General features: G+C 45.2%; 1 protein-coding gene across 2 annotated transcripts in view; it reads right to left on the bottom strand.

The window, feature by feature from the left end:
* The window catches only part of LOC124554923 (rapamycin-insensitive companion of mTOR), a 265312-nt gene that overhangs the window by 213097 nt on the left and 36258 nt on the right, over window positions 1–15957 (bottom strand). For both annotated transcript variants that reach the window (XM_047128612.1, XM_047128613.1), the window contains exons 3-7: window positions 10499–10658; window positions 10286–10417; window positions 9928–10118; window positions 5528–5756; window positions 1205–1358 (exon numbers count right to left, since the gene is read on the bottom strand). In XM_047128612.1, coding sequence (XP_046984568.1) covers window positions 1205–1358; window positions 5528–5756; window positions 9928–10118; window positions 10286–10417; window positions 10499–10658 — 866 coding nt within the window. The remainder of the gene's footprint in view (window positions 1–1204; window positions 1359–5527; window positions 5757–9927; window positions 10119–10285; window positions 10418–10498; window positions 10659–15957) is intronic.

Genomic DNA, 15957 nt, shown 5'->3' with positions numbered 1-15957 from the left:
GTCCTAAGAACTGATATGTCTCCACTACAGTGAGTGGATCATAAGTTCTGGTTCTGGATGAATGGTATGACGCCGTCAGAAATGCATAACACATGACTTTGCGGCCAAAAACTGGAAACCGTGAGCTAGAGCCCATGACTGCGCCTTTTGGATGGCTCCCTGTAGGCTCTGCTCAGCAGCACCAATACTGGTGGAGCAGTATGAGATGCAGAAGTCGTCCGCATACAGAGACGGTGAGACAGATGACCCTACAGCTGCTGCTAAACCATTAATGGCCAATAAAAATAGAGATACACTCAATACGGAGCCCTGCGGGACCCCATTCTCCAGGATATGGGAGGCACCAACGTGGACACAGAAAGTACGAAGCGACAGGAAATTTTGGATATAAATTGAGAACAGGCCTCGGAGACCCCACAGTGGGAGGATGAGATTGACAATCGGAGAGGGGGAGGAAGAGATGGGTAGAGAGATTGGGGGAGGGGAGAGGAGGGAGGGAGGGAGGATGACATGTGCAATACATTAGTCAAATTGTACACAAACTATGCTGCGGGGAAAAAGCTAGTTCTGCAAATAAAATGCTTCATATCTCCATATTCCAACACAATAAGGTCTGTCCCTTACACATTGTGTGCACTTTTAAATTGTCTTACACCTCATGACATGCAACCCTTCGCTGAAAGTTTCCAAAACATGTTGTCTACAAGCATATGTGTGATAGAACACAAAGGAATCTTCAAGACAGCAAAAAAAAGGACATCATATATTTCTTGGTCCATGGGCACTTGTCTCTTCATGTCGTGAGAGATGGCATGAAGTCATGTTAGCTGCATCATCAAATCTTAAGTTTTTCTAACATAAATTATTATTCAACTTTGTGGTAAATTATTAATTGTAATATCCAGCCTGCTGCATCACTATCTGTGGCAAAATCTGAAAGATGCTACTTGTACTGCTGATCAACTGTCAGTCAAGATTTACATTTCACTAAATAATGTTGAAGTGGATGTCAACTGTGCTAATGTAAAATTTCTCCATAATCAATGTCCCCAAGCATAACAAAAAATAAACAATGAATCATGGAATCTTTATTTCTGAAACAATAAACACTAAAAATAAATTCTTAGTTTCAGCAAGATGAAGACGTTTAACGTTAGGATTGGTTCACAAACATTATTATAAAAATGAGAAATGAATTACTTACTCGGACCTCTTGCTGTCTCAGATATAGAATGTCCACAATAGCTTGGAAGCCTGAAACATTATTTGGATGACAGAAGTGCAAGACACCAGGCCATGACCTAAGTACTGACAGGAGTGCTAAACGGCTGCTTACAAACTTCGAAACTCTGTCTTCTCTGAAAAATGCAAAAACAGTAAAAGAAGTCTGCGAACACATTGGTTTGGTGTAAAGATAGGACATATGACATAACATTTTAAAATATCAACTCTCTCGATTAGGTATTTTCTTGAATACTGACAGCAAAATGAGCAATGGAACAAGAACATTTCAGTTGGGCAATACACAAATTTAATAGCCAGATTTAATCTCAGACTCTTTAATTTGTTTTTAATTTACCCAATCACAAGAGAAAGGATACAAGTTAAACATGGAAAGGAAGTTATACAATGTGAAGATGGCAAAATGGGTAGCAACCTACTTCGTAGTCCTGACCAGGAGAAAGAATGTTCAGAAAACAATTCAGATGTAACAGCCTCCTTATAGCTATGATTTACAATCATGAATACTAGTAATAATAAATTATTGGTAATACATAGGTCACAGTGAACAACGGGGCACAGTGCTGGGGAAATGGTGTGGGCAGGGGAGCGGGGGGTTCGCCTCAGGAGGGCAGCGGGGTGCAGAGGAAAAGGAGAGGAAATGGGCAGTGGAGAGCAGCAAAGGGGTGTGGGTCACGGGTCATAGCAGAAGGGGGCTCGGGTGGTGGGACCAGCGAGGGAGGGAGGGAGACTGAAGGAGGGGAACTGAGGGAGAGATGGAAGGAGACTGAAGGAGGGGAACTGAGGGAGAGATGGAAGGAGACTGAAGGAGGGGAACTGAGGGAGAGAGGGAAGGAGACTTAAGGAAGGGAACTGAGGGAGAGAGGGAAGGTGACTGAGGAGAGGAATTGAAGGATTGAGGGGGCTGTGGGGAGGGGGTGAGGGAGAGGGGAGAGGGATAGGGGAGAGTGATGGGGAGAGGAGGGTGGAGGGGGTGGTGAGGGGGTTCGAGGGGGGGAGAGGGGGTTCGAGGGGGTGAGAGGGGGTTCGAGGGGGTGAGAGGGGGCTGGAGGGGGGGAGAGGGGGCTGGAGGGGGGGAGAGGGGCCTGGAGGGGGGAGAGGGGCCTGGAGGGGGGAGAGGGGCCTGGAGGGGGAGAGGGGGCTGGAGGGGGAGAGGGGGCTGGAGGGGGAGAGGGGGCTGGAGGGGGAGAGGGGACAGGAGGGGGAGAGGGGGCAGGAGGGGGAGAGGGGGCAGGAGGGGGAGAGGGGGCAGGAGGGGGAGAGGGGGCAGGAGGGGGAGAGGGGGCAGGAGGGGGAGAGGGGGCAGGAGGGGGAGAGGGGGCAGGAGGGGGAGAGGGGGCAGGAGGGGGAGAGGGGGCAGGAGGGGGAGAGGGGGCAGGAGGGGGAGAGGGGGCAGGAGGGGGAGAGGGGGCAGGAGGGGGAGAGGGGGCAGGAGGGGGAGAGGGGGCAGGAGGGGGAGAGGGGGCTGAGGGCGAGAGGGGGTCGAAGGGGGAGGGGGGTCGAAGGGGGAGGGGGGTCGAAGGGCGAGGGGGTCGAAGGGCGAGGGGGTCGAAGGGCGAGGGGGTCGAAGGGGGAGGGGGTCGAAGGGGGAGGGTGTCGAAGGGGGAGGGTGTCGAAGGGCGAGGGGGTCGAAGGGGGAGGGGGTCGAAGGGGGAGGGTGTTGAAGGGGGAGGGTGTTGAAGGGGGAGGGTGTTGAAGGGGGAGGGTGTTGAAGGGGGAGGGTGTTGAAGGGGGAGGGGTGGGATGGGGAGGGTGGGGGAGGGCGAGGGCGGTAGGGAGAAAGGGGTAGGGAGGGAGGGGGAGGGGAGGGTGGAGGGAGGGGGAGGGGAGGGTGGAGGGAGGGGCGGGTGTGTGGAGGGAGGGTAGAAGGGATTGCGGGGTAGGGGGAGGGAAGGTGAGAGGGGGATGGAGGGGGAGGGGGTGGCTTGGGGAGGGTGTGGCTGGGGGAGAGGGGGTGGATGGGGGCAGAGGGGGATGCAGGGGTGAGAGGGAAAGGGGGGAAAGGGGAATGGAGGGGAAGAGGGGGAAGGAAGGGGTAGAGTGAGAGGGAGGGGGAGGGAGAGGGAGGGGGTGGGTGGGGGTAGGGGGTAGGGGGAGGGTGAGGGAGGGGGTGGGTGGGGGTAGGGGGTAGGGGGAGGGTGAGGGAGGGGGTGGGTGGGGGTAGGGGGTAGGGGGAGAGTGGGCGGGAGGGGGAGGGGGTGGGTGGGGGGAGTGGGAAGTAGAGGGAGAGTGGGCAGGTGGGGGAGAGGGGGCAGGTGGTGGAGAGGGGGCAGGTGGTGGAGAGGGGGAGGGAGGGCGACAGGGGGAGGGAGGGGGAGAGGGGAATGGAGGGGAAGATGGGGAGGGAGGGGGAGAGGGGAATGGAGGGGAAGATGGGGAGGGAGGGGAGGGGGGAGGGAGGGAGATAGGGGAATGGTGGGGAATAGGGGGAGGGGGGAATGGAGGGGAATAGGGGGAGGGAGGGAAAGGGGGGAGGGAGGGAAAGAGGGGGAGGGAGGGGGAAGAGGGAGGGAGAGGGAAGAGGGAGGGAGGGTGAAGGGGTAGGGAGGGGGAGGGGGGAGGAGAGGGACAGAGAGGGGGTGAGGGGGGAGGTGGAGAGGGGGAGAGAGGGGGAGGATGGATGGATGGATAGATATGGTGTGGAGAGGGAGGGTGGAGGGAGGTGGAGAGGTGGAGGGGGGTGGAGAGGTGGAGGGAGGTGGAGAGGTGTAGGGGAGGGAGGTGGAGAGGGGGAGGGAGGTGGAGAGGGGGAGGGAGGTGGTGAGGGGGAGGGAGGGAGGGGGAGAGGGGGAGGGAGGTGGAGGATGGATGGATGGATATGGTGTGGACAGGGAGGGGGGAGGGGAAGGGAGCGGCGGTGGAGAGGTGGAGGGAGGAGGAGGGGGGAGGGAGGTGGGATGTGGAGGGAGGGGGAGAGGGGGAGGGAGGTGGAGATGTGGAGGGAGGGGGTGAGGGGGAGGGAGGTGGAGGGAGGGGGGAGGGGCATGTAGAGGGGAGAGGGCGAGGGAGTGGGAGAGCGAGGGAGGGGCATGTAGAGGGGAGAGGGCAAGGGAGTGGGAGAGCGAGGGAGGGGCATGAGGGGGGAGAGGGGGAGGGAGTGGGAGGGCAAGGGAGGGGCATGTAGGGGGAAAGGGGGAGGAGTGGGGGAGGGGCATGTAGGGGGAAATGGGGAGGAGTGGGGGAGGGGCATGTAGGGGGAAATGGGGAGGAGTGGGGGTGGGGCATGTAGGGTGAGAGGGTGGGAGGGAGAGGGGAATTAGTTGGGAGGCAAGGTGGGAGGGAGCGGGAGGCGCATTAGTTGGGCGGCAAGGTGGGAGGGAAGGGGGAGGGACACTGGGCGGCAAGGTGGGATGGAGAGTGAAGGAGCAAAAGGGAGGGAGGTGGGCAGGAGGGCGAGGAAGGGGAGGAGAGCGAGGGAGAATGTAGGGCGACACGGAGAGGCAGAGGAAAGATTGAAGTCATCACAAGGAAATTAATGTAAAATCCCAGAACATATCAAAAACTCTACGCCTGCTGCAAAGCACGCGATATATATGAGTGATGTGACTTAAGGATGCACTGTGCATTAAATTTCTTAGTATCAACGGCAAACTGTAATTAGATAGCAGTCACAACAATACACATAGAAAACATTTAAGCACATGTAGCAGCATACAAGTAATTGGAGTTTCCATGTATTGGTCAGTGGGTTATGTTTTGTAATGTGCTATACCTTTTTGTACAAATATAGGTACATACTTATGACAGTATTATCTGCACACTGATTGGCAATGCCTGGGCAAGACATACATAAAATACATCTTCTGCTGACATGTAACTGTGCTATCTATAATAATGATGTTACATTAAACGCAAGCAAATTTGTACTAAGCAGTGGTTTTGATGAATACTCAGGTGCACTGTTGTGGAAAGCCAGAGGAATGTGCTGAAACACTGGCAAAAGCTGTGGTCATATCTTACCGAATGCCCCAGGTCAGAAACACCAGTGTCTCAGTTCGAAGGAGATTAACAAACTGGTATTTTAATAACAAGGACTTTGGTTCAATTTATCTGGTATCGAAATTTTCATATGTTGTCTTTACGAGTTCAGACATTGTTGCCAGATGACCTCTAATATAATTGAAGTCACTTTCAAATATAATATATTAAGACCTATACCAAGTATTTCACATCTGATAAGTTCTACACCACATTAAGCCCACCCACCAACAGGAAATTCTCAACCACTAGAAACACCTATAGAATGTTCTAAAAATATTGTTAAAAACTAAAAGAAAGCACTTACTTTGCACTGTTTGCAGCTCGACTGCTACAATCTACATGAAAGTCACAGTATGGAGCTGCTAGTGTAGACAGGAAAATACTTGCTCGCCTTCGTGTGCTGGGATGGTTCAAGAGGAACAATAGCACTCCTGAAAGTGTCTCACTTATACGAGGCATCTGACAACTCAATACATTCCGAGATACTGCTGCAACACCCCCACATTCAATAAATAATGGTGAATTAAGGACACCTACAAAAGAAATTAAATTTGGTTAACAACCACTTCACTCAGCCACATCATAAAACACGTTAATTTATTAAGAACATCTAAAGACAAAATTATGATATTTACAGGAAACACTACACAGGAACTTCTTGGTGCAAGCAGGTTGACAGGAAACTAAACTAACACAATTTGAGGAAATAACCAAACAGTATGCTGACAGGTTTCAACAGTCACATTAAATTAGATCAGTCTTAATTGCACTTGTTTGTATCTCAGCAGAAATATTTCAACCCTATTACTAATGCAATTTGATTCTCTCAATCCTTGATCTTTCTTGGTGCACTTGGAGTAAATATTAACCTGCAGTTCAAAGCAATCCTTATCAAAGGCTAAAAATGCAACTAAACCAGCATGTGTACCACGCGTGGTAGCCACGTGGTCTAGGGAGCCTTGTTACGGTTCGCGTGGCTCGCCCCATCAGAGGTTCAAGTCCTCCCTCTGGCATGGGTATGTGTGTTGACGTTAGTGTAAGTTAGTTGAAGTTAGATTAAGTAGTGTGTAAGCCTAGGGACCAATGACTTCAGCAGATTGGTTGGTTGGTTGGCTGGTTGTTTTGGCGGAATGGACCAAACAGTGATGTCATCGGTCATGTCAGATTAGGGGAGGCTGAGAAAGGAAGTTGGCCTTTTCAAAGGAAACATCCCGGCATTCGCCTGAAGCGATTTAGGGAATATCACAGAAAACGTAAATCATGATGGCTGGACGCGGGTTTGAACCAACATCCTCCTGAATGCGAGTCCAGTGTGCTAACCATTGCGCCATCTTGCTTGGTCAGCAATTTGGTCCCATAGGAACTTACCACCAGCATATGCAGCACTAACTAACATTTTAATATGCTGTTGAGGGAGATAAGGATGATTTTCCATTACCAGTTTGCAAGTTTCATGGATCACTGGAAAACCACATTTACATAATGGTTTTTTTTACTACTACTACATACATTAATTACAGCCATGGAACAGCAATGTAATTATAGTAAGTACTTATAATTACTTCCATCTCAGTCAAAACCAGCATCTCCATACACCCAGTGACTTTGTCTACAAGATGCAATACAGTAGTTTCATTACCCACTTACTTCTGTTCCTAGATTCTCTCTCTTATCCCTGCAACATCCGTTGGTTTCTCTTTCACATTCCTTTGCTGCATCCACTTACAGTACAACACTAACTTTTTCTCATCTTTTCTCCATCTTGCAAATTATTTTCATTTATCCAAACCAACCTTGATTGTGTTGTCCCATTTAAGGTTAAATACCCTTATCAGATCTCGGTTATGAGTTTTGTAAGAAAGTAAAAAGGGACAAACTGAGATACTATCTGACACTGTAACTACTTTCCCTTCCTTTATAGCCAGTGATTGAGTTTCCCGTGCATTCTCTTTTTCCCAATCATTATGTCACATACTACTTCTTAAGAAACTATCCTGCTCCTGATCTGTTGCTATGACCATAAAAATGGTCAATAAACCGCTATTTTCATATTTACTACCAACAGACTGTTGCCCAACGACAAACAAAACATTTATGCCCAAATCTGTTCCATTAATCTGAACCCCTAACGTATAATAAAACAAAAAATTATACATTGACTTTCAATGCTTAAGCTCTGTGTATCATTTAATAGTACCCACTGAAATGCATCAGTCCATTGTTGGACCGACACCTCTCATATTTCATTATGTTTAATTCAATACTCCGGTCAATTAATAAATAGTCAATGCAGATTATGGGTAATAGCAGTGATTGCAAGGATTCAGCCCATAACTCCTCTCACATTGTTTCCTCTAATCTGGTGATAGTTTGCATGTTGCATATTTCTGTAGTTGCACATTTTTAGGAGTGTCGTGATGATCCGGGAAGAGAATAACGATGTATGGCAGTGCTCCCAGGGGAGCGGGCTTGGATTTCAATGGAGAGAGTATGAGGAGACATGTCCCTTCTGGATGCCAAAAGCAAACATTGGCCACACAATGTCAGCTGGGCACCCAGCCACTGGCACCCATACATTCTCGCGCTAGCCATGCCCTGTGTGGTATGTGATCAGAGTTTTAACTGAACAAATTGTATAGTGAGTCATGATGAGAATCTAGCCCTATGCTGCATATTACCGTTTTACAAGGCCAGTAATCCGGACAAGCCACAGTTCTAAAGGATGTAATTTTGTCTGACTGCCTACTTCCTAGAAAGCAGAGTAGTACAGTTTGGTCATAGATCTCTGTTGTCTCGTGAAAATGGATGCCTTGAAAACAGAAATTTTATTTGTAAGTGCAATGTGTAGACATCTTGGTACCACTCCAGGTGGGGTGAAATACCTCATGTCTAAAAAGTGGCAGTAAGAGATTTCATTGGGTAGTCTTAAAATTACATGTGGGAGACAGAGTGCAAGGTTCTGAGAATTTCAGGTGTGAGGGATCAGCATACTGGCTGTACTGAAGACTTAATCGACAACTGGGAGGTTTGTACTAAATTGTTTAAAACCAGTATACATGGCGAGGAAGCCAACTGACTTATATTTCAAACTTTTTCAAGGTGGGGAGTTAGTTTGTTAACAGTAATACCTTTGGCCAGTGTTTAGTGGAGCTTTTAAAGTCAAAGGAGAATTTCAAAAACTTGCAGAGGGCAGAGAGTTATGTTCAGGACACACTGGAGTTTAAGACACAGTCAGGGACTTTCAACTCTAGGAAACAGTCTGCGGCAGTTGAGCCCAGGGCAGTGCCAAGTTTAGGACTTCCGCTTGGGAGGAAGATGCTTGGTTGTCAACGACGGGGTTACAGCATCCAGTTCTCAACTTGTGGCTGTGGTCTTGCATCACTTGCGGCTTTCCACTTTCAGAATGCTATGTATAGTAAGAAATTGCAGAGTAGGCAAGTGGAGGAATGAAAGTTATCAACTGTTCATTTCCACAATTTCTACATTTTCTTATGTTTGAGGGCTCATTTATGACCTGGGTAGTTATGTTGTTGGCACATAGTAGTCATATGCCCTTCTAGCGAAATCTGAGTGATCACTGTGTGTCACCGCAGTTATGTAATTTTAGAGATGATGTGCGAGATGACGGTCATTCCATTCACCTATCTGACATGGACTTTGCCAAGCTTTTCAATTGTTAGTTTAGATTTATTTAATGTTTATAAATGTTAGTTTTCATGTTCTCTGCGACTTATTGACCTCAATACATTTGGACACTAATTCACATTGATCTGTGTAAGAAGAGAGAATATTATAATAAACTGGGGTTAATTTGAATTGATCTTTAATTTAATTAGTTAGATGATCCCTTTTTATTATACTGTGTGAGAACCAACGCCCAGGACTCATTTGCAGGGCCACCCTTATCCATATCGTTATTCCGCTATGTGACAGATTTGATTACCGCATTTGAGTCCATGTGGAGCTATCTGACTTTGGGCGGTTCAATCGAAGCAGTCACTGCAACAGAAAGAAGTGAATGTCAAGAGCTCAGCTGGCGTGTCACACCATTTCACTATCATTTTCAAACTCACTGCCTCCAAACTGTATTTATTCTAAATATGTCAAACAGTCCTCACATTTACACCTCTTGTGATCCCAATTCTGCCCTACTACTCACGTTCACATGCTGAAATAAACAAAAATATGACACTACACTTAAATAATAATACTAAATTCATTATTTGTATTAATATGAAGCATTTATAAACAGAAAAATAAGGGGACGAATGGTGTGGAGATCAATTGCACAAACAAACAACAAAGTTATTTCAGAATACCGGTTCAGAACTGTCTAAATTATATATATATATATATATATTATATATATATATATATAGTAAGAAATTGCAGAGTAGGCAAGTGGAGGAATGAAAGTTATCAACTGTTCATTTCCACAATTTCTACATTTTCTTCTGTTTGTGGGCTCATTTATGACCTGGGTAGTTATGTTGTTGGCACATAGTAGATATATATATATATATATATAGAGAGATATATATATATATATATATATATATATATCTATATATATATATATATATATATATATCTCACACACACACACACACACACACACACACACACACACACAGATGAAAGATATTAATTCCTTATGAATTAAAAAAGGTTTACAAATTAAAATAATGCAAATACTGAACATACATATTTCAGCCAGTGTGGCAAGGCAGGCTCTCAGCATCTGATCTTTCTCTTCAACAGCCCCATTAGCGAGAGACACGAGGGAACGCACAATAGCTGGTGGAAAAAGGCCTGGTGCTAAAGCCAAAAGACGGCGCACAAGGCGCAGGGCCTGGACCCTTTCCATATCATTTCGAAGGTTCACATCAAGGCACCTGAAGTAAACACAAATTACTATTATGGGTATATAGCTGAATTATTTAAATCATTGTTTGTAATGTCCTAAACTTCTCTACCTCAAAATGAAGATTACATTTACAGTTAAAACTTCACCTATTTATGAATTTCTACTCAAAGAGAAAATACATTTCATGAAACTTACCTGGCAATGAGATAAGGGTAATTTAGAGAGTACAGTGACCTTACATGCTTCTCTTCTTTCACTGTGTACCTCACAGCCTGCAGAGCTGCTGCTCTGACACGGGATGCCTCGTGAATTAATGGAACACGCAAACTACAAAGGTTTAGATGCAGTATATCATATTTCCTAGTCATCAATGGTTAGTACAAATAAAAAACAGAAGGCATGACTTACCAACACTGTAATTGTTCCACAGAATACCCAAGCTCTGAAGGTCCATTGACCTTTGATATCAGTTTTACTAGGGCACTGATATAACTAAATATTTTCCCCTCTGTGAGACCTTTTTTTCTGCACAAATTATGCAGAACTTCCTTGCATATTTCAGAAGCATCTAAAAGCAAAAATGCAGTGAATCATTTTACTAGGCCATATTGTAAATAATTAACATGTAAAACATAAACTACAGCACCAGGCTTTTTCAAACACTCAGATTTTTCTTCAAAAAATCCGAAGGAAAAACATCTATGTAGGCATGTTTCATTATACAAGGACAGATAATTTCACTGTTCAGATTAATTTAATTTGTATTCAGATGAACATCTGTGCCATTGTTACATAATTATGTCATAATGCTCAAGCAACACTTTATGTAAAGCAAAAACATTAAAGTATACAGTGTAGAAATGGCGATCACAAAACCATCTCACATATCATGTCACAGGAGCTAGAGGAGTAACAAACTCTGCTGGTCTGGTATGTTCACCCTGTATAGGCTGCTAAGAGTACAGATGAAATCAGTCAACATATTTGGCAGTATAAGACATGGAGCACCCTCTCAACACAAAAGAAAGTAGATAAACTACTACTATGGTCATATCAAATGTTATCTAAATCCACATATGCCTAACTTGCAGCAAGTGCAAGGGTTGTCAGCAACTGTTCATTAGATGGATGCATTTGTGTGTACTGGAACTAACCACTGAACTAAATCATTGAACTGACCCTCAGTTCAAATCTTTGATAAACAAGCACTACAAGTTCTTTAATATAACTCTTCCAGGTAAGTGAACGCATCATCATGTTGTTATATTGACCAATCTTGGAACCACTGTTTCAAATGGCCTTCATCACCAGGGCAATTAATTTACAGTAATTACATTAACCTTAACAGGGCTGCCTTCAACTGTTTCAGGAACTTCTGTTAAATAATAACATTACAATTCAGCCACATACCCAGAAAAGTTTTATTGAAAGTGACAACAGCTGGGCAAGTTTACAGGTATCTCACTTCTTTCAAAACATTGAAAATACTCCTGTGAGTAGAATAATTTCACAGACCTGACAAAACTTTCGAAAAAAAAAAAAAAAAAAAAGGTACAGAGAGAAAAATGATTTGGCCTACAAAAGAAAATGCCATACACAGTGGAAACTATAAGCCCTTCAAAATAAAAATAGGCAGACAAATCCTCAAAAACATGCCACATCTAATAGCCACATACTGAAGTCAATAACAATTGTAAAACCAATACTTAAAAGCATTATGATAATCACTATATCTGTAAAAAAATGTATCCGCACACTAGCAACTGAGTTAAAAAGTTGTTGGTCTGAGGGGGGGGGGGGGGGGGGGGGGTTCCTATTGCCACGGCAACTAGAATAGTCTGACATGTCAGCAGAGCTTGTACCGGCTGTCAGTATAACAAATGAGCACAGGGGACGCAATACGTGCGGTATCAGTGCACTTGACGGGGAAAGATTGTGGGTGCCTGAATGAATTATAATGTGTACAAAATTCCACAAAGCCAAGTCAAAAATTTTCTAAGTGATTTTACTGCTTAGTTTAACCTGTTGACACTAAATTAAAATTTTAATAATAAAATAATTTTCCTACATTTTTAGTAAATTATTACTTTATTTTTACATTAAATAAATGTAAATATTTAATACAAGTGAACTGACAAATCCTATGTGAAAAACATCCCTCACTTTCAATCAAACTAAGCGGGTGAGGGGGGAGGGGTGGTCCTCTGAATGTACACTCTCAAATTTGCAACAATAAAGCATTATGTGATGCACAATGTCTCTTCTGTAGAATCTTCCATGGGAGTTTTTCATGCATATCCATAAGACCCTCGTGCTGACTAAAATGCACAACTCTTCAATGGATCTTCTTTACTTCTACCACTGATCCTAGTAAAATAAGGGTCCCAAACTTATGAACAGTACTCAAGAATCAAAACTTATGAACAGTACTCAAGAATCAAACAAACTATTGTTTTGTAAGCCACTTCTTTTGTGTATGAATTACATTTTCATAAGAGGTGTGTGTGTGTGTGTGTGTGTGTGTGTGTGTGTGTGTGTGTGTGTGTGTAGCTTATGTGCATTAAATGGCGAGGTTCTCAGCGTCCTTACATTCATTAAAAAAAAATGTGTGTGAATAAAACTTCAAAAATTGTTGCTCACTCATGTACTCAAATTGACTGCACAATCATTCCACCGCACATAAAACAATGGAGAAAGAGTAAAAGTGGCTATACATGATATTGAAACACAAGTAAAATGGCAAAGGAGGTAAAACAAAGGCACAGGAAAATGTCTGTGGCTGACCACCAACAAAAAACATCAGTGAGCCAGTCACCCTGTTAACACATTAAAACCATCTCCCTAAAATCTTGGGAAAAAGTGTTGGACAATTCACAAAATTTTAAAACTCCAATTGCATTCATTTGCACATCAATTAAAATTGAGGGTATATCCATTGCCAAACCCACAGCAGCCCGCAGGTCGGAAACTAAAACACAGTCCACTAAAACATGGCGCACAATGACCCTACACCACAAGCACCACACAATGGAAAATCCACCCCTTTGTGCTTCACAATACACATGTGCCCTGGCATCCAGCAGAAAGATACCACCTTCCCCAGTCATTTTAGTTGGAGGATGGCTTCCTGGATATTCTGAACTACTTTATCTACTGGGTACAAACATTTTAGAGAGTAAGGATACTCAGAGAACTGAAACAGACAAGAAATTAAGCACTGGAAGGATATCCCATCTGCTCCAGTCCCTGCAAGATTGCATATAATTCTGTGTCGAAGACCATAATGTCTTGAGGCAGTTGGGCCTTGAGGACACGATCTGGGAAAACAACAGAGCAACCAACGGCGTCCCCCTGTTAGATACATCCATAAAGAGAGTTACATAGTTGTGATGTTCATCTAAAACGTCATAAAATATTGCATTAAAAACACACATAGGAGTGCAATCTCTCCTGCACTGCGCCAAATCTAAAAAATTACTTTGGGCCTCTGCAGTAGCAAGTGCAGCAGGCAGTTAAAACTCTGGATTTAGAGTTGTACTTGCTCCACACTGAGTGACTCCAGCACATGCTGCACGCAGATCCCAAATGGCATTGTAGCTAGTGGACTGTAGAAGAAAGGGCATTCCAAAGGCAGATGAGCAACAGAATGGTATGCGGGTGAAGTCAGAGCTGCGAGGAACTTACATGCCTGACGCAGCATGAGGAGGTGCCACCAGATGGTGAGTAGTGATTCCCCAGCCTCAGCACAGAGAGAGGATATAGTGCTGGTCCTTTAAGCACCGATAGCCGGCCTAATCCCTTAATGGTGGATAATATCAAGGTAAGAAGCCCTTGCTGACTCATACACTGTGAATCCATAGTCTAGCTGTGAGTGCACAGAAGCCAAATAAAACTGGAGTAGATGGACCCAGTCTGCTCCCCAAGACCTGTGGCTAAGGCAGTTTATGATATTTAGCACCTTCTAGGCTATGGCTTTCAGGTCCCTCAGGTGTAGTAAGCACGACAAATTAAGAGCCAAAAATAAGGCCCAGAAACCTCACCGAGTCTTTAAAATGTAGAATGGTGTCCCTCAGATGCAAGTCAGTTTGCAGAAAACTAAAAACCTGTCTTTGCAGCCTACTCCTCCAACCTCTACACCATAAGTTGCAACTGACAGATCACTGTTGCAGCACTGGAGGAGGAACAGAAAAAAGTAAAATTGTCCACAAATAACGAGCACTGTACAGCACTCCTTTCCGTAGATATGATACTTACTATCGCAAAGAGGGTAACACTTAAAACATTGTCCTGAGGGACACCATTCTCCTGCTCAAAATGATCTCACAGCATGTCACCAACATGGATCCTAAGAAACCACTGAGACAGGACGGACTGTACGATGAAGATGGGGAGGTGGCCACGAAAGCCCTATTGATACATTTGTGTGAGTAAATTGTGTCTCTCAGTAGTGTCATATGACTTAATGATACCAAAGAATATGTCAAACAGTGATGTTTCCACAGGAAAGACAGACAGCGCTGATTCCAGTTCCCACGTGGAGAAAGGGTAGATGTAAGACTCAGAACTGCTGGATTTGCCCCTCTCTACAGTTGCACAGTAGCGATGGAACACCAGATCCTGGCTTGCATTGGCTGAAGTTTGTGCAAAATGATCGGCAAGCATCTGAGCAATGTCTCTAGGGACTGTCTGGAGACACCCCTGCTTCAGCACTGCAGCTATGGGTAAACAACTGTGTTTGCCAGAAACCCTCTAGATGGATTCCCAAACTTTTGTAGAACAAGTGGAATGATTGATGGAGACCAGGAACGCTTGCTATGACCTTTTCTTGCTCTCCTTCATTACACATAGAGCCTTGGCTCTTGTGATGCAAAAGGCTGTGATGTTGTCTGTCTTCACATGGCATTTAAACTGTCAAGGATCCACACACTTGTCCTGGATCATTGAAAGGCACTCATCTGTCTACCAAGATACAGGTGGCCTCCTATGGCAACATGAAGACTTTGGGATGGATCATACACGTGATGCAGTCCACCCACTCCTGGATGCTGTCACGATGTTCAAACACAGCCAACTGGCTAAACACCACCCAGTTAGCCCTGCTGATCTTCCATTTCGGTGGCTTCTGTTCAAGCAATCCTCCATTCAGTAGGTGGATCCACAGTGGGAAGCTGTCACTGGAAAGAAGGTCATCAACTGCTTCCAACTGTGCTGAGTCTGCAAGGACTGGAGAGCAGAAAGACAGGTCTATCGCTGAGGATAACCCAAGAGCAGCTGAGAAAGGATTGGGACTGCCCATGTTGAGGATACAGAGCTCCTGATACATCATGAGGGTCTCCAAGACTTGACCCCTGGGGCAAGTATAGTTTGAACCCCATAATACATTACGGGCATTGAAATTACCCAGTAGAAAAATCATGTGAGTGAGTTGTTCAATAAGGTCTGCAAGAGTCTCAGAGCCTATTGCATACTGCAGAGGTAAGTACAGGGAGCAGATAGTGATGATCTGACTTGCATTAACTGCAATGGTTACTGCTTGTAGGTCAGTAAGCAAGGGGAGAGCACAAGAGTGGTCTGTGTTCACAGGGGCATCTGTGGCTTTGAAATGTGTTTCCTGTAAACACAAGCATAGGGGTTCTGCCTGTGGCAGGAATTTCAGTTCCTCCACGTGTCCTGAACCTAGTCGTGTTCCACTGTAGTACGCGAGACATTTACCACCTTCACTCTGTCTTTCTGCCAGGATGGGCAGTCCACAATGGGACCGAGTGAGGTGGCACATTGGTTAGCACACTGGACTCGCATTCAGGAGGGCTACGGTTCAATCCTGCATCCAGCCATCCTGATTTAAGTTTTGCGTGATTTCCCTAAAT

Source organism: Schistocerca americana, chromosome X, assembly GCF_021461395.2.
Source record: "Schistocerca americana isolate TAMUIC-IGC-003095 chromosome X, iqSchAmer2.1, whole genome shotgun sequence".
NCBI classification, from domain to species: Eukaryota; Metazoa; Arthropoda; class Insecta; order Orthoptera; family Acrididae; genus Schistocerca; species Schistocerca americana.
The sequence above is the reverse complement of the archived record's forward strand: the minus strand, read 5'-3'. Positions and strand labels throughout refer to the sequence as shown.